The sequence below is a fragment of the Sarcophilus harrisii genome, chromosome 2 (genome assembly GCF_902635505.1).
Source record: "Sarcophilus harrisii chromosome 2, mSarHar1.11, whole genome shotgun sequence".
NCBI lineage: Eukaryota > Metazoa > Chordata > Mammalia > Dasyuromorphia > Dasyuridae > Sarcophilus > Sarcophilus harrisii.
In genome coordinates, this window is record NC_045427.1 from 48,806,606 (window position 1) to 48,833,498 (window position 26,893).

General features: G+C 34.4%; 1 protein-coding gene and 1 pseudogene across 10 annotated transcripts in view; one reads left to right on the plus strand and one right to left on the minus strand.

Annotated features, from left to right (window-relative positions):
* The window catches only part of BANP (BTG3 associated nuclear protein), a 232,420-nt gene that overhangs the window by 135,256 nt on the left and 70,271 nt on the right, over positions 1-26,893 (minus strand). For 9 of the 10 annotated variants that reach the window (XM_023495102.2, XM_023495103.2, XM_023495098.2 and 6 more), the window contains one exon: positions 8,781-9,020. The exons of the other annotated variant lie outside the window; for it this stretch is intronic. In XM_023495102.2, the coding sequence (XP_023350870.1) occupies positions 8,781-9,020 (240 nt within the window). The remainder of the gene's footprint in view (positions 1-8,780; positions 9,021-26,893) is intronic. 10 annotated transcript variants of the gene reach the window in all.
* Positions 24,073-24,420, plus strand: LOC105749115 (annotated as a pseudogene).

The window sequence follows — 26,893 nt, forward strand, 5'->3', positions numbered from 1 at the left end:
ATTTTCAGAGAAACCTGGAAAAAGCTGATATGTGATACAGAGTAAAAATAACCAGAACAATTTATACTATAATATCAACATGATAAAAAAAAGAACTGATGACAAAGAATACTGCCACCTCTTGAAAGAAAAGTGAATGACTACTCACCTTCAGATAAAGACATTTTGTTTGGACTGACCACACCTATTTGTTACAAAGGTTTTTGTTCTTCCTTGAGGGTCAGGGTAGGTAAGAGGATGAAAAAGTCTTGTCAATCAAAAAACATAAATTTAATTTAAACTGAATGAATGGTGGTGACTGAGACAATTGTCAACTATTTTAACAAATAGAGGAAATATCTACCTAAATCTGTTTGACATGGCAGAATTTCTAAAATATTATAATCAAATGAAGGAGAACATGGTCTATAAGTAGGCATAGGAAACAGCAATGTTTATAACAAGTTGTTAAAATACTTAAAATATACAAAATGTCTAAGCATTCAAAAAGATTGCATAGACCTTCCTAAGACTAGAGAGAGAGAGATTGTAGACTAGGAACTGACAGGAAAAAATGACTTTCTTCATATTCTGGTCACCCACTTCATCTCAACAGAAAAGAGAAAGAGAAAGAACTCTTATATGAGCCAATTTCATGAGGTGTTCAAGGATCACAGCAAAGTCAATGGTAGAGCTTAACTTTTTGTAGTGGCAAGGAACTGAACATTGAGTGGATGCCCATAGTTGGGGAATTACTGGATTAGTTATGGTATATGCAGGTAATGGAATATTATTGTTTTATTAGAAATGATGAGCAGCTGATTTCAGAAAAGCCTGGAAAGACTTAAATGAACTAATGCTGAGTGAAGTAAGCAGAACCAAGAGAATATTGTACACGGTAACAAGATTATGTGATGATCAACTGTGATGGACTTGGCTCTTCTCAGTAATTATTTGCATTTCCTTTCTCATGGTTTTGTCCCTTTTGGTCTAATTCTTCTTGTACAACATGACAAATATGAAAATATATTTTAAAAGATTGCACATAGTTAGACTTTTTCATATTGTTTGCTGTCTTGGGGGGAGGTAAGGGAATGATAAAGAAAAATTTGGAACACAAAGCCTTACAAAAAAACGAATGTTGCTGTGATGGACTTGGTTCTTTTCAATGAGGTAATTCAAGGCAATTCCAATAGACTTATGATGAAAAGAGTTATCTGCATCCAGAAAGAACTATGGAGACAAAATTTGGATCAAAGCATAGTAATGCTCAGCTTTTTTTTTTTTTGTTGTTTTGTTGTTTGTTTGCTTAGTTTTTTTTTTCCGTTCACCTTTTGATCTGATTTTTCTTCCACAGCCATGACAAATATGGAAACATCTATAGAAAAACTGCACATATTTAACCTATATTAGATTGCTTATAATCTATGAGACAGCGTGGGAAGAAGGAGAGAGAAAGATTTGGAACATAAGGCTTTACAAAGGTGAATACTGAAAACTACCTTTGCATGTATTTTAAAAAGAAAAGGCTATTATCAAAATTAAAAAAACAAAAACAAAATAAAAGTAAAAAACAAAAATGAATATTGAAAATTTTACACTTGGAAAAATAAAATATTATTAAGGAAAAAAATAGTAGAAGTGGTAAGTGAAAGGATAATTTTCATTCTGCAGGTGGAAGCAGAGTTTATGAGATAAAAGAACTGTCACTGAGTCTTTAGGTTTGAGGGGTTTTGGGTTTGGAGGCTTTTTTGCTCCTTAGTAAAGCTATCTATACAATTTTATTCTTTCCATAGCATTTGATCAGTCTGAAAGCAATATAAGATAAAAACCCCAAATGAGGAAGTACAAGAAGAACAGGCTTGCTCATGTCACAGTGACCAGCAATAACCTTTTCATGCCAAAAGAACTGGCTCAGTAACATGAATGGGAATGTTGATATGAGGGAGGCACTCAAGAATACCAACAAAAAGATATGTTTTTGAAAGAGGACTATGAAAACCAACGTAAAGATGTTATTTGCCTGTCACATTCAAAATATCATTAAAATTATGCAAAAATGATTTTATACTTATTTTGCCTCTTGACTTATTCTTTATTCACTCTTTTCTAACTTCAACCCAAAATGAAATAATGAAAGCTGTACTTTTCATGAGATTCAGAGACAGATAAGAGCTTAGAGGGAGTTCTCATGGAGAAACAACTAAGATACTGCAAACCAAGGTTCTCTACATGCAAAGTCAGTACTTACATGCAAAGTCAGTACTCTTTCCACTCAAATTCTTTTTCTCCTTCCTCTATTCTCCTCTCTCCCATTCCCTCCGTTCTCTCCCATTACTCCCCACCACTCAGAGACAAAAGATTTGGGTTCAATGATCCATGGGCAAGTCCCAAGATGAGACATACTGATTCATTTGTGAAATGTGAATAACATCATATTACTACCTACTAACTTCTCAAAAGCTATGGTGAATGTAATACTATGGAAGCCTTCCCATTACTATATAAAGGTAAAGCTATTCCTGTTTTATTATCTGTTTGAAACTGTGTTCCATATGACTAAAATACTACTATTTCAACCAAATAAAAGCAGATTATTCACCACTAAAGACATTAAAAGCAGTTGGGTGCCATAATTCTAAATAGAGTATTTTTTCAAAGTCTCAATGGGAACTCTGATTTTGGTTACACCATGTGCCTAAGCAGACATGGCATGCTTTCATGTGAAGCAGTGTATCTTTTCTAGTACTAAAAAATTTCAAGAATGTACAACCCAGTGAATTCACCAAAAATCTGTTATTCTCCTTAAAATTTGGACTTGTCTGAAAAACAGATAAATACTGCCAAGCAGAAGAACAGTCATTCTTTGTATTATTATTTCTTCTGTAAAAACTAGTAAACATACAAACTGGGCAAACATGGGATTTATTTTATGTGCTACAAGGAGCCACAATTTAATTATAGAAGATCATGCTGTTCTAAGTCGCAAATAAGCCAAATTTAACTTCTTGCTCTGAACTTCTCTGGCTTGAGTAACCAATGGCCAACCATTAAGAGTTCTTTTACTTTTTCTTTTTAAACTATAAAAATTGGATAATTTGCTGGGGTTTGGGGTTTTTTTTTGTTTTGTTTTTTAAGCATGAATTGAAAGTATTCCTAAGACTATTCCATGTTTATCAGCATAACTATTAGATGTCTGATATTTTTTCAAAAAAAATGATGTACTTCTTCATTCTTCATTATGCATATGTTAATTATGCATATGTTAAACAGCAAATTGACATGGCTTGAGTCAAGAATTCATCTATTGAGAAAATTTCATATGCCTTCTCTATTTGAGGTTCTGAAAGGATTTTGATTGCTTCTTTCAAATGGCTATTATAGGTTTCATGCCAAGACGCCTCATACACTCCTTACCAACACTCTTTACTCCTTCATATGGCAAAGTCACATTCACTTGTAAGCTATCCACACTAAGGAACACTACAATCACATGCAGCAATTTCTCCTTTTTCAAAAGAAAGTATGCCACTTTACTACTTGGTTTAGTAATAACGTTTACATCACTTTGTTTGGGACTTTGAAAAATTATTCAGCATACAAAAACTGTATTGTTCATAATAAAATAATGTGATTTATCAACTACCACAAAAACATGAGCTCTTGAGCTATTTTCTAAAAGTACAGAGAGTCAGAAACACTCATTCAGTGGCCCTTCTTCAAACCAAATAAAGTGCACACCTTGTCAGCACAGCTAGGTGGTGATTGGATACATTTTGGGACCCAACAATTTCTCTTTTGGGTATAATGACTGGACCAACACCAGCATCCCTTTAAGACCCTTTTTTTTTTAACCACACTATTAATGTTCTAATCAATCCACAATAAACACTGAGTAGCAGTAAGCACATTATTATATAAGTAATATTTAGAAATTTAATGATGTAACTTAATTAGTCAGTACATTGTGGCTCTTGCAAAAAAAAAAATGTAGGGGTTTCAGGCATCATATAATATATAACAATGCTGGCCTTCCTAGCAAAAAAAAATAATGTATAAATTAATTATTTGTGTGCAAAGACTGAAGTAAGATTAAGGAAAAGGGCAGAAAGAAAGATCAAAAGACATCTCCATTGTGCTCACCAAAAAGCTGTTATGGTACTAACCAACTACAAGCAAATGACAACCAGTAAATGAGGGTAGCTGAACTTGATGCCCCAGGATAGATCTTATGTTAAATAGCAAACTTCTTTACCATTCACAGCTTCAGTTACAGCATTTTATTCTGTCCTTGTATTCCCCAATGCCTGTCTTCTACACAATGAGTAAATAGCTTGTCAACTGAATGGAATGAAAGAACAGCAGTTACTCTGCGTTTAACATAGACTCATTAGAGAATTGCAATTAAGTCTGAGACAAACTCCATTCACACAAAAAAGTTCTGACTGCACTGAGTCCTCATTCTTTGTGTATCTCCAGTTAATATACAGGGAGATGATCTAATAAGACACCTAGTGAAGGAGCATGGAGAGAAATCTGTTCTTGTGCTCCTCTCCTGGCTCCATGTCCTACTTATAAATACACTCTAAGGCAAGATGCTCAACCCTACTGAATTTTACCTTCTCAATTAGGTTGAGGTTTTTTTTAGGAATATTATTATTTGCCCTTTTATCAACCAAGATTGATATACAGATCAACTGTGATGAGGAAGTGCATAGAAATGCAGTCGCTGTTATTAGAGTATATCATCTTTGCTATGTAGTCTCTCCTCTACAAACTACCAGCCTCCACAATAACCACATAAAAACTTTCCCCCTCCTATAGCAACAATGATAAGTCAACTAAGGCCTGACCTAGTTGAGTTCTATGAATGACACGTGAATGGCTGGCCTATGCCAACCAATACACTATAAATTATGATGCTATCTGAATTAATTCATGTACTTAGTGACATAAAAAAATACCAACAATTAGGACAATTTTGTTCAGTCGTTTTTCAGTCATGTCTGACTCTTTACGATTCCACTGGGTGTTTTCTTGGCACACTAGAGTAGTTTAATATTTCCTTCTCCAGCTCATGTTACAGATAAGGAAACTGAGCCAAGTCCATGATAACCTAACAAATAAGTGATTTGAATTCACAAAAAGGAATCTTTCTTATTCCGGCCCAGCACGCTATCCACTGTGCTACCTAACTGCCCCATAAAACAATCAGTAAGTAAATATTTAATAAGGACCTACTATATGCCAGGCACTGGGCTAAGTATTGAGGATTACAAAGAAGGATAAAAGGCAGTATCTGCTTTTATCAAGTTTACAATCTATGGCTTTTTTCAATGCCATGAAGTGATTCAAGGCAATTCCAACAGACTTGTGATGGAAAGTTCTCTCCAGAGAGAGAACTATGGAGACTCAATGTGGATCAAAGCATAGTATTTTCACTTTTTTTGTTTGTTTTGGTTGGTTGGTTGCTTGTAAGCATGTGTTTTTCTCATGTGTTTTCCTTTATGATCTGATTTTTCTTGCACAATATGATGAATATATATGGAAATATGTTTAGAAGAATTGCACATGTTTAATCTGTATCATATTGACTGCTATCTCAGGGAGGGAAGAAAGAGAGAGGGAGAGAGAAAAAATTGGAACACAAGCTTTTGCAGAAATGAATGGCTGATAACTGTTTTTGCATGTATTTGGAAAAATAAAATACTACTTAAAAATACTTTTAAAAAAATTTTAAAAGAAGAACCTTATAGTCTAATGGAGAAGACAACAAATAAGCAAGCTATCTATATGATAAATGTAATATAAGTGGTGGCCACTAACAGGAAAATGGTTGAATTGTGATATACAATTGTGATGGTCCATCATCAAGTTGTAAGACTGATAATGAACTAATGAATTTACATAAATTAATTGCAATTAAGCATCCTGGACCTAAAGGACATATACTTTGTTCTGTTTATGCTTTCACATCTTCATTTTATTGGTTGGTTTTGCTAAACTGTTTTTTCTTATTACATAGGAGGGTTCCAGGACGGAATGATATACAGGGTATTCTGAGCAGTAACTGCCATGTTTTGTTTTGTTTTAAAGGAAAAGAGAAAAATCAATAAAACTATCTTTAATGGAATATAGACTTATCTACACCACTACCTCCTTTTTTTTGTAAAAAGAATGGGGTCAGAAGATCAAATAAATGGAATTAGGAGTTAGATCTTTAAACTATATGTATATGGGGAGAAAGTCAACAATCATTGATTTTCTTACATTTAACAAATAAAAACACTCTTGCAAATCAAGAAAAATTTTCTCCCTAGTTTATTCCCAAGAAAAAAAATTAAATTAAGAATTTTTTTTCTATTTATATCTCTTCCTTGCTAATGCACTAAGTCTTTGTGAGTGGATGCATAAGACTTAATGGTATAAGATGGTAGTAAAACATACAAACCAAAATAATTAGTCATTCCTGCATTTAAAAATATTATGAAATGACAATTCTTTTAAACTTGTGACCTTCTGTGTGGACATATGTCTAAATTTCTTCACATTCCAGTGTGTCTAAGAACAATGAGTAAATGCAATAGTTTTGGAGTCATATTTTCTTTAAGTTGACCCAGCCTCTAGCACTGAGACAAATGATGGTGTGAGAAAGTTGAACTTACGGCATGTGTTACATTCAGTGTGATAGTACTAAAACAGGGAAATCAATCAGCTAAAGTTCTTGGGAGAAAAAGAGACCTATAATTCTTTACTGCCTGTATAAATATGTTCAGTAGTCTAAGTACACACTTGGATAATATGTGGTTGATGTAGAACAAATGCCATTCAATGATGAAAATTTCTACATGATCTAATGAAACTGGCTCTCCTTTTTAAAAAAAATTTTCAATTAATAAGCATTCGTTTTTCTCCCTCATATATCTCCCCACTGAAAAAGTAAAAAATAAATTCTTGTGACAAATATGCATAGTCAAGCAAAACAAATTCCTGCACTGTCTACGTCCAAAAACCTATGTCTCTTTCTGTCTTATGAATCCATCAAGTTCTATAAAGAGGTGGGTTAAGCGGTTTTTTTCCTGATGAGATCATTGATATCTCGCTGAACTACTGAAATGCTGAAGGTGGCGCTAAAAGAGTCCAAACTCTGTCAAACCCTAGACCAAGATGAGAAAATTTTGAAGAAAGCTCAGGTATGTGTTTATTGTGAAAACAATAGCTTGGGTAGGATGCCAGCCACCATATGATGAATATCTTAAAATATTGTCTCAACATAGAGAGAAGCTACATCCGCATGAGTAACAGGAGCACCCAAATTGATCATTACATGAATTCTTTGCAGCATATTATGCCTGATTAACATGTAGCTAATCTTACACAAGACACTATGAAAAATCCAAAAGACATAGAGAAACAACAAGAAAAGGACTTAAAATCTTGTAGGGAAGGAAAGAAATAAAGGGGAGAATAAGGTGTAACTCAAGTTAGAATATGAGCAAGTACATTGGAGAAATCCCACAGACTGACAAGAGAGCCTCTAAGAGAGTGTCATTTTTACTCTAAGATTTCCAGATAGACAAATAGATAGACACAGATCAATAGACAGACAGACAGGCAGATAAACATGAATATGTCTTCTCTGCCTATTATTATTATACGGAATGCCCTGAGGAGCAACAAAGAGATGATAATAATAAGTTTTCTTGGTAATTCATGCTTATTAATCAGATTTCTATTTGCTTTACTGATGAAGGTTAAATTTTTCATATATCAGTTCAGGTACATGACTTTCAAGGAATATTGTTTCTGGGGAATGGCATGTTTAGAAATTTGACAACAGCTAGAATTTATATTGTACTTTATAAATATTACATCACTGGATGCTCATAATAACCCTGAGTGATAATTCTTTAAAATTAGGAGTAATCTTTGACGATCATCTAATCCTAACTGCTCACTTTTCCTTTGAGGAAACCGAGGCCTCAAGAGAGAGAAATAAGACAGAAAGTGAAATAGGCGAAAAGGAGGAAGGAAGCAGAGAGGAAAAAGAAAAGAGAGAGGGACAGAGGATAATGAAAGAGAAATAGGCCCACAACAAATAATGTCAGTGGAAAAATGAATAAATGAAAAATCCAAATAAAACATCAGATTTTTATAATGAACCCATGGGTCAATCCACTTTCATCTTGTTTTTTCCTAAAGTCCCAACTCTCACGATTTTTTGTAATAATATGCCATTTTTGTGTCATTTACACAGGTCTATTTGAATAGAAATGTGAACAATGCTTACTACTACATCATTCTTGGATGAAAGAAGCTTGAAACCTGTGATGAAGTAAAGAAAAGCAGAGCTGTTCCCATATATAGCGTCAGTAACAATTTAGAGCTGTCTTTCTGCTTTTCTTCATTTCTAGATGTGGAAATTGTACTTTTGGTAGAACAGGAGGAAGAAGACTTGCTTGTAATTCTATTCTTATTTATCCCCAAGCATCTCTGTCAACCATCCAGAGGTAGAACTTTCAATTGTCTGTGAGTCATCTTTAACTTAAACAATCCATATTAATATATTAAGCACCTATGGTCAAAGCATGGCATTAGCCATATATTTCATTAGGAAAAAAAAGTTCACCTAACCTAATAACTGCACCTATAATGTCAAAACACTATCCACTAAAATGCTACTTCTAAAAATGAACACCGTGGGGAACCAGTCTCTGAGAACAAGTAAATGCATACAAATATGAAGCAAATCTACAAACCCTATAAGTGCTCCAGAAATACAAAGCATGAAACATACTTACAACGAATTCCATAGATGGTGAGGGGATCAAGCTGCTTTTTCCCATGTTTTCCCTGCCCAGAAAGGTTGGAGACAGCCTGAACTTCCCGATGGAAAAGATAATCAAGTAACGTTAGCGCCATCTTCTCTGCTGTTCTACAATTTGTGCTAATGTGCAGCATGTCAGCAGGAATGATTGCGCATCGAACCCTCATCTCAGGATTATTCTCATCACCAAGCCAAGTGCCGTTAGGGTAGTCCTCTAAAAAAAAAAAAAAAAAAAAAAAAATATATATATATATATATATATATATATATACAGAAAAAATGTTTTTAAATGGCCAAAAGTTAAAAGGAAAGATTGCATACACACAAGCAAATAAAATTAGAAATGATGAGGTAACTAATATAATTGTCAATTTTTTTTTTTTAAAGGACTAGGTCTCCTAGCTCACTGAGCCTGGAAATGCAGGGGTCTCCCATTGGTCAATCTCATTCTGAATGGCATGGAAGCTTTAACAAGCTCTATTTCCAAACTGGGCCATTTTAACCCTTCCTTAATTATTTAGTGGATTTCCATCTGATGGAGAAGGAGCTTAAAATATTAAAACTGGATTTAAGAGTAAACAAGAGTAAACAACCTATCAGTTTAGCTCAGACTTATAAAAGAGGCAGATAAAAGAGTAGCTTATAGTTATGGGGAATAATCTGTTAAACACACAAGAAGAATAGGGATAGAATATCTCTTTGTTGAGAACCAAAATATAAGAAATTAAGGAAGTAGCACATTGGCATTGATATGATAGTGGTAGCTAGTTGTTCACTTGAGTTGATGTGGTTACATTTGTTTGCTCTAGTTAACAAACATTCCTACCTTTGATATCAAAGTAGGAATAATTTAGCTTTGTCAGTCATCCTGATGAAGAAAACACTTTTAGGAACTTTGACACAAAACAAATAAAGCTATTGAAGTTGTTCATGTCACTGTATATGATAAATGATGGAATCGGACTCAATTTTATTTGTTTACATTTTCTATGTTTAGATGATTTGTTTAAATAATGCAAATATTATATATTGCTGAATAAATATTGTTTATTATATGCAATAAGTCAACATAAAGTCAAACTATATGCAATGTTGAAAAATGTTTGTGAACTTTGGCTTACATTAATGTACACTATTTACATAAATCCTAAGTAAACTTACTCTGAACCTAACTTTTTATTATGAGAATCTGTATCCTCTCCAGTTGCATGCCAACAATTCCTTCCATCTACCCCCTAACTTCTCAATTTCCAAATTGCTTACTATGATATAAGGCTAAGACATTGATCAGGTCAACAGTTGTAACTACAAGGAATTCATTGGTTATAGCCTGAGATCTAAAACTGGTCAAGTCTATGATTGCAAATCTTCTTCATCACAACTGTCCACTGTTGCCTACATCATCGAATTAAAGCTTTTCCTTCACCAGGTTTTAAAGAAGTCTTCCATATTCTGACACCCAGTTCACTATGCAGTCATATTTCACATCACTCCTTCTTATGCACTGAATATCTAACCAAACTGTTCTCTGCCCTCATTTCAGAGTCTACTCTCTTGCCTTTAAGCATTTGCACAGGCTAGATGATGTGCCTGGAAGGCACACCTTTCTATCAGGGTTTATTAAAAATCTCTCTCTCCCTCCAAGACCCAATTCCAGTTCTACCTACTACATGAGAATGCAAGCTTCTCAAGGTTTGTTTGGTTAGTTTCATCACTTTCCAGATAAGGGCAGTTAATATGATTCAATTCAATAAACATTTATTAAGCACCTATTTTCTGTAAAGAAATGTGGCAGGAGGAGGGAAGAGAGGGCGGAAGGAAGAAGGGACAAAAGGAGGAAAGGAGATGGAAAAAGGGATGGAGGGAAGGAGGGTGAAGGAAGAAAAGAAGAGAGGAAAAGAGGGAGAGACAGAGAAAAACAAACAGAGACAGAAAAACAGCACTGGTAGGGGAGAATATAGACAAAGAGAGGATGCTTCAGTATAGATTCACTGTACCATCAAGGAATATTTGTCCAAGTGTTCCCTTCATTATGTCCCATAGTGTATAAAGTTATTTATAGACAACAATGGTTAAGAACGCATCATGAATCAGTTTGTCTTAATGTGGAGACAAAACTCATAAAAATACAGCCAGTGAGTAAAAATATAAGGAGAAGAGGCATTTTTCAAGTACCTATGATGTTCTAGGCTAAGCACTGGGGACCCAAAGAAAAAAGCAAAGGCAAATTCTGTCCCTAATAGGCTCAAAATCTAATGGGGGAATTGTTGTTCAGTCATTTTAGTCATGTCTAGCTCTCCATGACCCCATGTAGGGTTTTCTTGGCAAAAATACAAGAATGGTTGACTATTTCCTTCTCCAGATCATGTGACAGATGAGGAAACTGAGGCAAACAGGATAATGTGACTTGCCCAGAGTCACACAGATAGTAATTGTCTGAGGTTGGATTTGAACGCAGGTTCTCTTGACTTCAGACCAATGCTCAGTGCACTATGGTACCCTCCAGATGACCCTAATCAGGGAGACAATAAGCAAATTAAATATGTACAAAAAAAGCTATGTACAGAAATAACAGAGAGAAGACAGAAGAATAAAGAGGGATGGAAATGGATTCCTGTAGAAGGTGGAATTTTAGCTGAAACTTGGAAGCAAAAATAAGTGACAACATTGAAGAAAAAGAAAGGATGAGGGGGTAAACTGTAAGAGGCCTAGAAAGGTGAGGAGGGAGGATTGCCCAGGCAATGAAAGGCCTTGGGCTCCAAATAGAGATTTTCATGTTTGATTCTAGAGGTGATAAGCTGCCACTGGAGGTTACTGGGTATACATGATGTCAATTGACCAAGCAGGGATGAAGCAGGACGGAGAAGAGATTCAGCAGATCCCAGTGCAGCACCTAGTTCTGTGCAGGGAAATCATTCAGTCCTTGATGAGATCTGTAGTGAGCCAGAGAAGGCTACAACTGCCCAATATGGCATTCAGTTCAGGGAAGGCAGGGCCCTTTCGCTGGCTGCTAGCCTGACACATCCACATCCTAGGGCTTCAAATGTCCTGCCTGCCAGATCCTTCTGAAAGGCTATCCTTCTTTTCTGAGAATTAATCAGACTGTTTCACAGTAGTAGTTTGTCCATTCTTGGCATTATGCTTTTGTTTTTGTTTTGTTTTTGCTTGAGAAGGAGAGGAAGTTTGCTTTCAATAACACTTTTCTTTGTATTTTGGTAGAAATGATCTTTTTTTTTTCAAATGTGGGCTTGAATGGCCTAATACTTGACCTTCCCCACACTTACTGGTGCAGCAATATTTCTAACAGTCTCTAAAGTATACTCTTTGACAGATATGACTTTTGCATATTTATAGAGTAATATCCATTCTTACAAACCAGAGAATTAAAAAACACAATAAAATCAAACAATGAAATATGTCTATGACAGAAAAGCTAGCACTAGGTTGACAAAACTCTCGAAAGATGAGGTAATCAGCTAATTTCAGTATCATTCAATGAAGATCAGACTTCTGAACAAGCCTGGTATTATACAGAAGCACATATGGATGACCACTACTGTCACAAAGTGGAACCAAATCAAAATTATTGCATGCCCCAAGTATTTCACACACCTCTATAAACATGTGATAAACACATATATTCTCTTTCTCTCTCCCTCTTGGTCTCTTTCTGTCTCTCCCTCTCCTCTCTCTTCCTTCTCTCCTCCCCTACCCCCTCTCTCTCTCACTCATTCTCTCACTCTCTCATATACACAGGATCTAGAAAGGTCTAGGAAATGGTTGAACTCTAAAGGGAAACAGGTAGAGGTGAGGGAGGAGAGAGTGCATTCCAAGCACTGAGGATAGATCAAAGGGAAAAGAGATAATCTTTATGCAAAGTTATGAGGAGGCCATTTTGACAGGACTACAGAATGCAAGAAGGAGAGTAATGTATCCTAAAAACACAAAAGGTAGATTGGAGCCAGGTAATCAGGGGCTTTAAATGCTAATCAGAGTCATCTGTGTTCAATCCTAGTAATCCAGAGCCCCCAAAGGTCAGTTAGCAGGAAGTAATTTGGTCAGATTTGTGCTTTTGGTAATATCATTTTGACAGTTGTGTGAAGGATGAAGCTTGTGTGAAGGAAGGAACCTAAATAAATGCTTATGGAAATTGCATTGAGCAGAAGTAGGGGCCCTAACTGTCTTTAAAGTATCTAAAGGAAGGACTTCTTTTACTTGGACTCAGAAGATAGGATTTGGAAATTAATGGAGCTTAGAAAGGAATATATGTATTTCTGCTCAATATAGGGGGAAATCTGTTAAAATATTAACCTTTTCCAAAGTATGGGCTGTCCCTGGAAATTATGCATTTCATGTCCCAAGAACTTTTCCAGAAAATGCTACTCACTGGTCAGGCGGGCTGGAAAGGGAATTTTTCATCCACATGAGTGGATTAGATGGATGGCTTCTGATCTTTGATCTCATGCAATTAAAAACTTCAGGAGTCAAATTCAAAAAAAAAAAAAAAAATCTAATGGACAATACCATGATCTCCCTATGTGGATGTGTTCTACAATAATGCAGACCGTCATCCACTGAAGGTCTTCCCTTCCTTCTTTGACTCTTATATCTGTCCTCCTCAATGACTGCTTGACATGATGAAGATCTTCTTTACTTAATCCTGACATCATTCTTTGCTCTCAACTTTGTTTTTTGTTTGTTTGTTTTTAAGAAAATTATCATGGACTTCTTGATGACAACTTTTACTCCCCTTCTTCTAGGAAGCTCTTTGCTGCAACCTATCCCAAACCACTGTACCTCTTCAATTACCTCCATATGTTTTTATTTATAGGAAACTCTGTATGTCAATGATTATAAACCAAGTAATAACATAAGATAAGTACACAGGCAAGTGCAAATAGATCATTATTGCATTACTAAAAGTTACTGATTCAAAAATCAATACAAACTCTGAAGGAAGTTTAAGGAGGTGTAGGGACCGTATTTCAGAAATATTTAAAATTAGCTTAAAGAAAAGATAAGAGTGAATTAGAAAGAAGAAAAATTTGTCAATACTGTATTGTCCTTAATTGTCTTACTTTAAAAAGAAAAAGGTTGTCCCATATGACATACAGATTTAATCCATTCTTTCAGTCCCATTTTTCAAAATGAAAACTACCTGAAGATACACCATATATAATTTTGGTTAATGTCTAATTTTTCTTTCAAAAGATCAAAACATAGCAAGTTCTAAGATAACTTTCAGCTTTAGAACTATGGAGTCTTTGTATCCAAGGAAAAGGATTTCTGGATGATTTCTTTCCATATAAATAGTAGCTATTTAAGCTGCTTATAATCTGTGTGCCAAAATCTCTACTAATTTTCCAGAAAGGCAGAAAGAAGAAAATAAAAGGAAAATTAGTTGCAACATTTTTTTTGCTTCCCCCCCTAAAATATCAAGCCAGTTAAAACCCCCACATCTTTCATCACCTACAACAGTTTGCTTCTATTTCCAGATGTCTCTATTTGAGAGGAAGGATTTCATTTCAAAGCCAATATTATAATAAAGAGCAATACTGTGGTATGACACACACAAACTGTCTTTGAACTGAATTAAGGAATAGTTAAAAACAGTTCACAGAAAACAACCATCAAGATAAAAATCATATAATAGGGCCTAACCTTCCTGGAAATTAAGCAAATAAAGTCACTGAACTGTCCATACTCATGGATTCCACTATCCTACTTCCAAGTTGGTCAAAGACAGAAAGACTCATCTACACCAAAATATTTATGACAGCACTTTTTGGAATAACAAGAGACAAGGCAGGTGCCCATCAACTCAGAGGAATGCTTCTACAAATTGTGATATATGCAATGAAATGCACTCTAAGAATCAAAGAATATGAGAATTTCTGAGGAACACAGGGAATTTCTTATAAATTGATATAGAATATAAACAGAACCAAGAAAATAATATGCACAATAATATCTTATTGCTGTCAGTCATGCCAAACTCTTCATAACCACATGGGCCATACAGTCCAGGGGTTTTCTTGGCAAAGATATTACTTCCCCCAAAAATATTACTCTCTGACTTCAAATTTGCCACCCCACAATGTCTCCTTTAGACCATAATTATCATCAGTTACTTATTGTTTTCTCTCTCTCCTTCATCTGTGTGTTTAATCCACTTTTTTATTACTAGAGTCTAGCAGAGAGCCCTAAACATAAGAGCATTTCAAATTTGTTGTATGAAATTAATTACTACTAATTTGACTGGTTATACACAATGACTAAACTGAACCTTCTATTGGAAACATTCTTATTCAGTTTGAGTTCGGGCTGACCCTTCAGAAAAAGGAAAATGTAAGAGAGTATGAGTTTTTCATTCATTTTTACTGAATTGTTTTGAAAATATCAGCATATTATGAAAGTAGCTTTTGTTTGTATACCTTTAGCTCTGTTATTCCTCCAATTGTGAAGTCCAACCTCAGTCTTAAAAATAGACATTATCCTTTATTCTAATCATTCTTGCTTCAGTTTTGTTCACCTTATACAATCTACATACAACCAAAGAGATATTTACAGTGGTACACTTACGTTAACCTAGGATTGTAGAAAGGCTGAAAGGAGCCTTAGTCATCTTGTCAGATCCTAATTTAGAAATGTTCTTAAGGAAGATAAATTACTAATTAAAACGCTATCTACAACATTAGTATCTCTATTAAAACAGAAATAAATGGATTAAAAAAAAAAAAAAAGAAAGAGCAGCAATTTTTATTATGAGGGCCACATGGAACAACTTCTATAGTATGTGGTTTATCTCCCTGGCTGAGACTATCTCACATACTACTTTGTACATAAAACAACATTAATCACAAAGAATAAACCAAACATCTTTGCTCTCAGTCAGAATCACAGGATTTACAGTTGTCAGGGGCCTTAGAGACCATCTGTTCCAAACTCCTCATTTTAAAAATAAGAAAAGACATATTTTAATCACGGTCACACAGATAGCATGAGGCCCAGCTGAGATCCCAGTCCAAATCTTCTGGCTCCAGCATTCTATGAAGCACTGTCTGACAGTGTTTTGGGGGATGGCTTCTTTTTTTCCAGGACAAAATGAATTAGACAATACAACCCCCACATTTTTCAACCTACATTAAGCTACAAGTCTAAACATATAAAGGCTATTTAACATTTTTTCCTATCTGTCATTCAAACAGTCCAAAATCTGTTTATCTCCAAAATCAATTTTTGAGTTTCAGGCATACACATGATAAATGTGTCATGAATTGTGTTGTCATCCCTCAAATCAGGAAGACCAGGGGAAAAACTAAATAAAAGCCACAGTCCACCGATAGCCTATGAAAGTTTGAAGGAGGAGGTATATTCCTAATATGGTCAATCCACTAATTCAGTTCAACAAACACTTACTAAACACCTATTTGTGCAAGACACTATATCAGAACAGGGAGAATAAAGAGTCAAAAATGAAACATCCTGGTTCTCAAACAGCGTACAATATATTGTTCATTACAGAGACTAGCAGGAGGCAGTAGTAGAGCTGAGGATCTAGAGAGACTTCACATAGGAAGCAGAACATGAACTGTATTTTTTAGTAATTAATGAGAAGCATGGAAGATGCATTGGAAACTAAAAAGGGCTTCCTAGATGACTACATTATAAAATCACTTATAAGACATACACTTTCCATCCAAAGCAATTATTTGACTTTAACCACTCATTCCTAATAGTCACCCCACCAAAATGCCCCAGCCTGAACCTATGTTTGATGATTATGTGATGATGAGATTGGGCTCCAATTTCTTAGGAGCTTCTATGAATCATCGTTTTAAGATGGAAAGTAAGCTGTAACACCTGCCCACATAAATATTTGAGAAATTAGCTTGTTCTACCATTCAGAAAGACATATTTACTTTGAATAAAATAACTGGAGATGACCCTGGCACTGAAATCAATGAAAAGATTTTAGGAGCTGCATTATACAATTACAAATTTTTATGTTATAAAAAAAAAAAAAGTAAATAAGCACTGACTCAAATAATTTAATCTCCGGGACTATTCAATTATATTTTAGAGGATCTGTTAAAAAAAACCTACATCAATAAGTTTGAGTTTTTATCACTAGAACATGCCTACTGTAAAGTATTTCCTTGAGAATTCAAACACTAATTTTCAATTTGAGTACAGTTTAAACCAGATTTCATGTTTAACAGAGATCAAAATTAAGTGCAAAGTAGTCCCTTCAAAAATATATAGCATCTAAGGAAAGACATTTCAAAGATGCTTTTACACTTGTAACTTTGGCACAGGTCCTACTCATACCTACTGGTGTCACAGGAATAAATATCACTGGCCTTTAAAAACTTAAGATAGTAATACAAATCCCAGTCTGGACCAACCTTTTTCCTACTAAACAGAAATCGGAGATTGGCTTATAATATTCAACAGTAAAAATACCTGACTTTCATTTAGTGCTTTAAGATTTAAATATGTATAGATGCATGTGTGTATATATGTATAAGTATATGCATATGTATATGAGACAACTTGAGAAAAAGGTGCTATTAATATTATTATTCCCATATTACAGATGATAAAACAGAAATTTAGGGAGGGTAAGTCATTTTGCCCATGTTCATACATTTAGTAAAGAGGATGCTACCCCACAGGTTTCTATTTGGTATGGCATCCCATAACAGGAGAGAACCACTAAATAAAGCATCATGGCATGATAGAAAGTTTACTATACTTTAAGTCAGAAAAATCAAGATTCAGATCTTGGTTCTACTACTATCTCAGTGATCCAAAATAACTTAACCTTTCTAGAACTCAGTTTTCTCAGCTATAAAATAAGGGGAACAGGTAATTTCTACAGACAAGTCTAAATTCTAAGACTTTTATGGTCATCTGGAGTTGGTTCAGTTAAACAACTTGATGTTTTTCATTGAAAAGTGTTTTTCTGACAAGTATTTTGGACCGAAGAAAAACTCAAGTTGAATTTTTAAAAACACTTATTAAATGTTCAGAACTATGATCAGAATACTGTGCTATGCACTAGAGAATCAAAAACAATAATGAAACAGTCTGACTATAAAAAGCTTACCACAAAGTATATATAAAGTAATAGTCATTTCAAGAAGGAGATAACACTAAACAAACAGAGCATCTGGCAAAGGTCTTCTGCAGAAGGATATATCTGAAACACCATCAGCAAAAAGAACTAGGCATCCCATGAGGTGGGGGTTAGACATAACTATATTCTATAATGGCAGAACATAAAAGAGAGCAGGTAGCAATCTGGTTTGATTGCCACAGAGGATTAAGAGGACTAATATTAAAATAAGAAAGGAATGCTAGGTTGAAGCAGAACCAGAGAGGATTTTAAATGGAAGACTGAAGGTTTCTATTTTATCCTAGAGGAAAAAAAAAAGTCACTGGAGACCTTTGGGTGACAAAGTCAGATTACTGATTAAGGAATATCAATTTGGTAGCTGTGTGAAGGAATACATTAGAGAAGATGGAGAGCAGAAGCAGAGAGATCAATTAGAAAGCTATTATTGTGGACCAGACCAGAGGTAATGAAGACCTGGAGCTGAATAAGCAGGAAGATGGTGATCAACAAGACAGCCAAATAATTATTAAACACAGAGTTCTATGAATAAAATGGCTGCTAAGACAAACGGTAAAGAGCGAGTAGCTGTACAGATCTGAGATGTGTAACTGAATTAGAGATATTCTCAGGGTCTGCAATACTTCCTCTAGAAAAATGTAAAATTTAACATTATTTGTAAAAATCATAGTAAACACAACCAGATCAAATCAAACACTTTTAAAAAGATACAATTTAGAATACTAAGTAGATATTATAGATTTTAATAATTTTATAAATGTCCCTCCTTTGTACTTTGATATTGTTTCTATATCTCAATAGGGAGTCAGATAAAGGATATTGCAGCACAAGAGCAATGGTCACTCAGATCCAAGACACCAAATATATCTATGGAAAAAACCTAATGTAACCTAAGGGAAAGGAAAATTGTATGGAAATGTATAACATTGTATACAAGCAAAAGAGTTTTTAAAATGTTACAATAAACTTTTATATATATAGAAAAAAATAAGCGATTAAGGCATAATTCTAAGCTAAACTACAGGGAAGCAACAGGTGAAATAAGAGACCAAAGAGAAAAACTATATCCATAAATCATATCATTTTATGAGACACTGTTAGTACTGTTATTGTTTGAAAACTAAGAAACAAGGCTAACAAAACAAAACAACAGAAGATTCTCAATAGAGAAGTGAAGATAACAGAAACAGAAGGTGGAATTCACAGCCAAATATGTTCACTGTGTTCACTGACTTGTTTATATATTACTTCAAGAAAGAATTCTCTGTGTTAGCAATGGATGGGCGGGAAGGGATGTATAGAAAAGGGTAGGTAAGGAAGGGTAGGAAAATAATAACAACAATAATTGTGGGGGGGGGAGGGGACAGGGGGTTACTATGTGCCAGATAACTGTGCTAAGCACTTTACGATTACTATGTCATTCAATTCTTACTATTATTACACCCATTTTACAGATGGGAAAACTGAAACAAATAGGGGCTAAGTGATTTATTCAGCTAGTAAATGTCTGAGGATGAGTTTGAATTAAGGTCTTCTGGTCTAGCACTTTGCAACCACTTAGCTGCCAAAATGACTACAGTCCTAAAACAAAAGGCAACAATAAAGTTGTTTTGGTTTGTTTTTTAAGGAAAGGAAAAATGACTTCCCCACTTCTCTGCAGTGATAACATGGTACTTCTTAGTTGGTAAAAAGTACTCACCATCTCCGCTACCTCATCACCCATCTCACTACATTCTCTGCAGGCCATTGACAGTAAAGCAGCCCACATACTAAAGAGAGTTCTCTTTGTCTCACTGATTTAATCAACAACTATTCAGGTAGTAGCTTATCTAAGCTCTCATAACTACTTCATCCTAACCATTATGCTGCTTTTTGTCCCCTTCATAGAGGATAAAGACAGATAAAATACAAAAGGAAATTCAAAATAATTTTATTTTGCTTATTGTCAGAAGTTCTCATGAAACATCAGATTAAAAAACAGGCTAAAACTAGTATCTAACATGAGTGTGTAAATTATAGATGAGGCTCAATTATCCAATTTACTGTTTGACCTTACATATTTTCTGTTCATTGTTATTGAAATTACACTCTATATTTCAAACCCAATTAAGTGAAATGATTTAGCAAAGAACCTCTAGGGAAGGGACATGAGCAAAGAATGACTTTTTAGTTTCTATGATTAATCCAAAGAACAAATCAAAAAAGGAAGCTTTTAGATTCCTGGTCTGCATACTGACCTTTACAAAAGCTATTAAAAAATCGGTGCACATCATGTCTGACAACTCTTGAAGCCCAACTCTCATGACATTTCTATGAAAGTCATTCTAGGTTCACAAGAGTCACTGCCAGGAGAGAATACCAAATGATTGCTTTCCTGAATTATCCTTGAGAACTGCTAAAATCAATGATTGCCCTGGTGTGATACTCCCTCCACCTGTGCAGATCATGGCAACCAAGCTAGTGAGGAACCTCTCCCAATTCAACTAGATCAATCCCTGCACAGTGGTCAGCTATCCCTTTCTCCAAGTTTGCTTACAACATATTGCACTCTGTATACTGTACATCTGTGAAATTGCTAGTGTCTTTTAAATAAAAATTTTGGTTTTCATTTTTTATATAAAAATTTATTAAAATGAAGGAAATATAGAGCAAGAAGAGAAATACTTGAGTTTTCATTGATTTGGTAATCAAACATTTAGAAAGCACTTTGGCACACAACTTGGGAGAAAGGAAACACTACATAAATTTTAGTTCTTGTTGCTGCTGCTGCTGCTGCTGCCATATAGACGTTACCCTTGGCTATAATCATTGCCTTTGACAACCCAGAGTCATCATTATGCCACAATGAGACATAAAAGTAAGAAATTTAGGAGGAGTTTCCAATTTATAACAAAAAATTAACTCCCCTTTTTTAATTTGTAAAAAAAAAAAAAAAATTCAACTGTTCAGTGAATATTAAACCACCTTGTATAAAAAGTAGGAAAAGTAACTCTAAAATTACATTAAAATCCAATGGGAGGCTATAAATGAGACATTTCCTTTTAAAAAAAATTTATAGAAGGGAAAACCAAAAAGTCAATTACACTGGGTAATACATGAAACAGTTTGTCACTGAATATTTATAATTCAAAATGTTTCCCAAAGCCAAGAGATAAATATAAATACAAGTGCTAAAATTCATTTCTCCTACCATCTTTACATTGCAGAAATTTTTCAAAAATATGTTATATGTGAAACAACTACTTAAAATCATATGTTCCATAAATAAGATAGTACAATAGTATCATTTAAGGACCCTGAGCATCAGGAATTTATGTTTAAAAATAGAATTTGTCATAACTTACTGAAGCAGCCTACATGCTTAAGCTTCCTAAATGGTAAAAGTGATAGATCCTAGCACAAGCTGTCAGAGAAAGACATGAGACTCCATTCTTCCCAAGCACACAATAGGAACTTTATCAATTATATGTGGATAAAAATGAAATATGAAAGTTCACCAACTGTCATGAAGAACTTAAAAAACAGTTATGCCAAAGGAAAAGGTTAAACTAGATGATCTTCCTCAAGGTACATTATAATTAAAAGAGTCCCATACTTAAGTTTATAGAGTTCTACCAAAACCAAGAAAAATATTTCTTTTTAGACATTTATGGAATTACTGGTATAAGTTATTTAAAACAAAATTCTTGGCACTAATTTTTAATGTAAAGATTTAATAAAATGAAAGAATTATAGGACAAATAGTTGGGTTTTTGTTGATTTGACAATCAAATGAGATAATATTTGTAAAGTGCTTAGCACAGTGCCTAGAGCAATGTAAGCAACTATATAAATGTTAGCTGCTATCATCATCATCATCATCATCATCATCATCATAGTTAATCTCTCCTGAGTTTGAGAACCAGAGAATCACCCCAAATAAACTAAGGATGCCCAACATCTATCCTCACCCTCCCTATTTCAGTCACTATTCATGTTACTTCAATTACTTGCCTTCTAGAATATCTCTGTCAGTGTCCCACTTCACCAAGAGAGATCTGGAACTTTTATTTCATATGTGTGCACATGTTATGTATGTGGGTATGTAGGTATGCTCTATATTATATGTGTATATATGTATATATACACACATATGCATATCATTGCACACATACACTCATATCTATATATAAATATATTAATTTACATAACATATAATTATATTGTGACATGCTGAATTGCATTATTAATTTATATATTAATATAATAAATATGTTTTATTTAAATGTATTTATTTTATATGTAACACTTATATTTTCATGTATAATTTGTATGTATATAATTTATATATACATAATCAAAGAATTTCACTTAAAAGGATTATATATTCTATACTAATAATACATTATGATTATCATATTGCCACATATCTAAAACTTAAGATTTTAAAGGTACATTTACTCACACTTTATTCTCATTACTATCCATTCTTCCCTACTCCTGGATTTACCCACTGGATTTCTGTCCCAATGTCTTGAAAATGTTCATTTTTTATCATTCTCCCCTTTCCTAAATACAATGCCAAAGTTATGATTGCATTTCAATTACAGCAGCTTTCCATTTTTCTGAATTACTCTATCTGGTGGAAGAACTTGGAAACATAGAAACAGTCAAATCTTGAGACTTTCTTCCACTTTCTGGCACCATTTTTTTGTTTGTTTGTTTCTAAAGCACTTAACCCTGCAATGGCATAAGAAGCATCCCCATTTCACAAATAAAAAAATTGAGATTCTAAGAAGGTGAATGGCTTGGGGGAGAAATTGGGTGTTCTAAATCCAACTCAAGGGCTCTCTCCATCACATAATGTTCCTTCACTAACAAGATGATCTCAGCATTACCAAGACTACTCAATAAAACTGACAAGGATGATTTATCAGTTCTCTAAGTCATACCTCAACAAATGAATTACTAAGAGACAGCAATATATTATTTGCAAGGGTAGATCAAAATGCTACCATCACAGAACATCTAAAAAGGGGAGAAAGCCTCTAACAAAAGTGTACTTTCTAACCCAAGTTCCCAAAGGATAATTTTTTTAAATCAAGTATAAATTTTAAAGAGAAATAACAGTAAGATAGGGGAGGGGGGGAAGGGGAGAAATACAGCAAAATAATAAGCATAATCCTTGTTTACTGTTGAATTCAAACACCAGAAAATATTAATTTCACTCCCCAATAATTTCAGGAAATTAACCTATGTGGGAATTGAAAGTGGGAAGGGAGGCTTTTCTTTTTTTAAAAAATGACTTAATAAAGAGCTCCCCCTGCAGTATAAAATAGTTTTTAAATTTAAGCAGATGCCACAAATAGGAAATGTTTTATTTAAAAGTTTCTTTTTCAATCAGCAGTCTACACACCCTTGGAACCCAGAACATGTTTCATCAAAAAGTTGGATAAACATTTTAGTAAAGGTCAGAGACCATTCTGTTGAACATAATCACATCATATAAATTAACTAGCATTATCATAGGAAGGAAGGCAACCTAACAAGGTAGATACCTTGAAATCAGAAGATGAGAGTTCAAATCACCTCACAAACTAACTAGCTCTGTAACTCTGGGCATAAATCATTTTACCACTCTAAGCCTCAGTTTCTTTATCTGTAAAAGAAAGTTCAAACTCAATATGGTACTAAGGTTCTTTTCTAGCACTAACTTTGTGATCCTGTTGTCCGTGAATTTTAGGACTGAAATGTACCCTTAAAAAAAAGTATCTAGTCCCATAATTCTACAGATAAGAAAACTGGAACAGGGAATCTCACATAGAAAAAATAATGCTGAATTTAAAGAACATAGTTCAAATCCTGCATCTGCTTATTCCAATTGTGAATTTATCAGTACCCTGCTTTGGGTATATTTTCTCAACTAGGAAATAAAAAACTGTAGTAGGAAACCATTAAGGTCCCTCCTTACTCTAAATCTAAAATGCTATTAAGTCCAAAGAGTCGACTTGACATCCCCAAGATCATATGCCTTATGCTGACAGAAATGGAGGATTACAGGGGTTTTTCACACTACCTTGTCTTCCCTAAAGTAGAATCTGTGCAGTAAATGTCTCATGCTTCTACTATTTGCACTGAATATTATTCAATTCTTTAGGCTAAATCTATAGAGTAGACAATTTTTGAATAATACTCATTATATATACTAACCATAAACTTTGGTAGTTTACTAAAAGCAAATTGGGAGGTGGGGGTGGGGACGTCGAAGAGGAAAGAACAGATGCCACCAAATCAGGCCAGAGCCACTGCCATCACCATGATCTATGGTAACCAGCATGAGCTTGCCTACCAGAAGAACATAAAAAAGCAAAGCAACTCGGGCAAAAGGAAAACACTGGGATGGAGACTCTCTGCAGCTGCCTGAAAGCAAAGGGACTCGAAGATCATACAACAGAAGCAGAAAAAAGCCACTGAGAAGAAGGAAAAGTCCAAGTAACTCTATGGCTCATGCCCACCTATCTTGCCTGTCAACTGCGTGCCTGGAACCAGTCCTGTCACACTCTTGCCTCCTCCTGAAGTGCTCATGGGTCCCATAATTGATGGCATTCCCTTCGCCCTGTGTCTGTAGTAGATTCTCTCTGTTCATTCTTCACTCCCAGGCAACCTTGCTCTCCTCCAGGGCATTCCCAGGGGTGAGGGGGCTACCCTCTTTTAGTGTTTTTTTATTCCTATGGGGCTTATACCAGAGTATTAAAAGTAGCTTTGTAATTCCCAAAAAAAGAAAAAGAAAAGGTAAATTGGTGATCTCTTTTTGAGAAAAAAAAAAAAAGCAGTTTTTACTTTTTTAAAAGTTCCAATAAATTATGTAAATATGCCTCTTTCAATGGTATTGCTGCACTATGCTACAAAGTCTGAAAGTACTTAATTTTTAACAAATATTTCTTCACCAGAAGAACTATCACTGGATACTTTGAGGGCTACAAATCGTTACAGAACATAATCCCTGTTTTGTCAAACATCACTTTTTTTTTTTTTGCATTCCTATAAGTGTTTGTTGAAATGTAACTATATTCATCATTTAAAGCCCTAAAAACTTACACAGTTTTATTTTCAACCAATAAATTATTTATACATTCTCATAGTGATGGCACACAGCTGTGAATCATGGAACACCATGAGTTGAAATGATAAGTATCCCAAGTCAAGTCAATAAGCATTTATTCATTAAGTGTCCCCTTTGGACCCATCACTGTATAAATGTGAGCAAGTGAAAGGTGCATGTGAAATAGAAGTTGGGTGACTATATTATCAGCAATGGTTCATACCTGAAAAATTCCATAAAAGATATCACTGAGAACGAGCTATGACTAGAAAGGACAATAAGTCAGGCAGAGAGAATGAGAAATAACAAAGACGCAAGGCACTACAGCGCTGCCACTGAGGCAAGCAGCAAGAAAACATGACAGAGATGAACCCAGCCCACGGTGCAGATCCTCCAAAAAGGACTTAGCTTAAAAAAAAAAAAAAGGCATTTCAAGACAACCTAAATATTTCTGCATCTGATTTCATCATTGTATGTAAATATATCCCAATCATGCAAACTAAAACCTAGTCATCTCATTGTGTGAAATCCTCTGCTATGTACTCCCAAGGATTAGCTAAATGAGACGGTAAATGTAGAGCCACACTGAAGTCAGGAAGACTGAGTTCAAATTTGGCCTCAGACACATTAATTGTGTGATCCTAGGCAAGTCACTTAACCCAATTCACCTCTGTTTTCTCATCAGTAAATGAACCGAAGAAATAAATGGCAAATTGCTCCAGTATCTTTGATCAAAAAAAACCCAAATTAAGTCATGACATGTCAGACACAGCAACAAATATACTTACAAACCTTAGTCATAAAAGATCTACCAGAGCCAAAATAGTAGAGTAGCAGTTAGTACAGCAGAACTCTACCATACAACTCCAAATAGGTCTAGAAAATGCAGTAGACTGAGTACTGAGTGGGAAATGCAAGAAGAAAAAAAAATTATACTAAATAATTTTTTCAACCCAAGACAGCACAAGGAGACAGAGGTCTTCAAATAATGGAAAAGAGGTCTACCCAGGAATCAGCTTGGCAGAACATATCAGTTCAGAGATATCAGAGAAAGAAGAGGTCCCAAATTTTGCCAAGAGAGGTCTAATTATTATGTCACATTCCCATTAAGTTATAAGGTCCTTAAGGGCAGGGACTATTTCCTTTTTTTGTATCCTTGGTGTTTAGAACAGTGTCTGCCATAGCTTAGGCACTTAATAAATGCTTTTTGAGTAGACTAGATCAGGCTTGTGCAAATTGAATTATATAATTTTAGATGTAAATATAGTCAAAGCAGAAATTTATTTTGATTTGACCATACAACTTTGTATAACACAGATTTTGTTGGGGAAAGGGAGTAGAGAAAGCTGACTGATGTTGATTGAAACAAATACATTTTAAATACATTTAAATATATTCAAACAAAAGTTAAATAATTTTAAGTATGGCAGAAACCAAGTGTTGATCAATACATAATAACTTATACTAAGATAACGTCAAAATGGGTTCATGATTTAGACAAAAATGGTGGTACTATAAAGTAATACGACTAGGAAAATAAAGGATAATCTATTTCTCAGATCTATGGAAAAGGAAGGAATTTATGAACAAAGAAGAACTAGAGAACATTATGAAATGCAAAGTGGATAATTTTTGATTATATCAAATTAAAAGTTTTGTAGAAAGAAAACCAATGCAGACAAGATTAGAAAGGAAGCAGAAAAATGGGAGGAAAATTTTCCATCCAATATTTACTGATAAAGGTCTCATTTCTAAAATGCATAGAGAACTGACTAAAGTTTATATGAATACAAGCAATTCCCCAATTAATAAATGGTCAAATGATATGAACAGACAATTTTCAGATGAAGAAATTAAAGTCACTTAT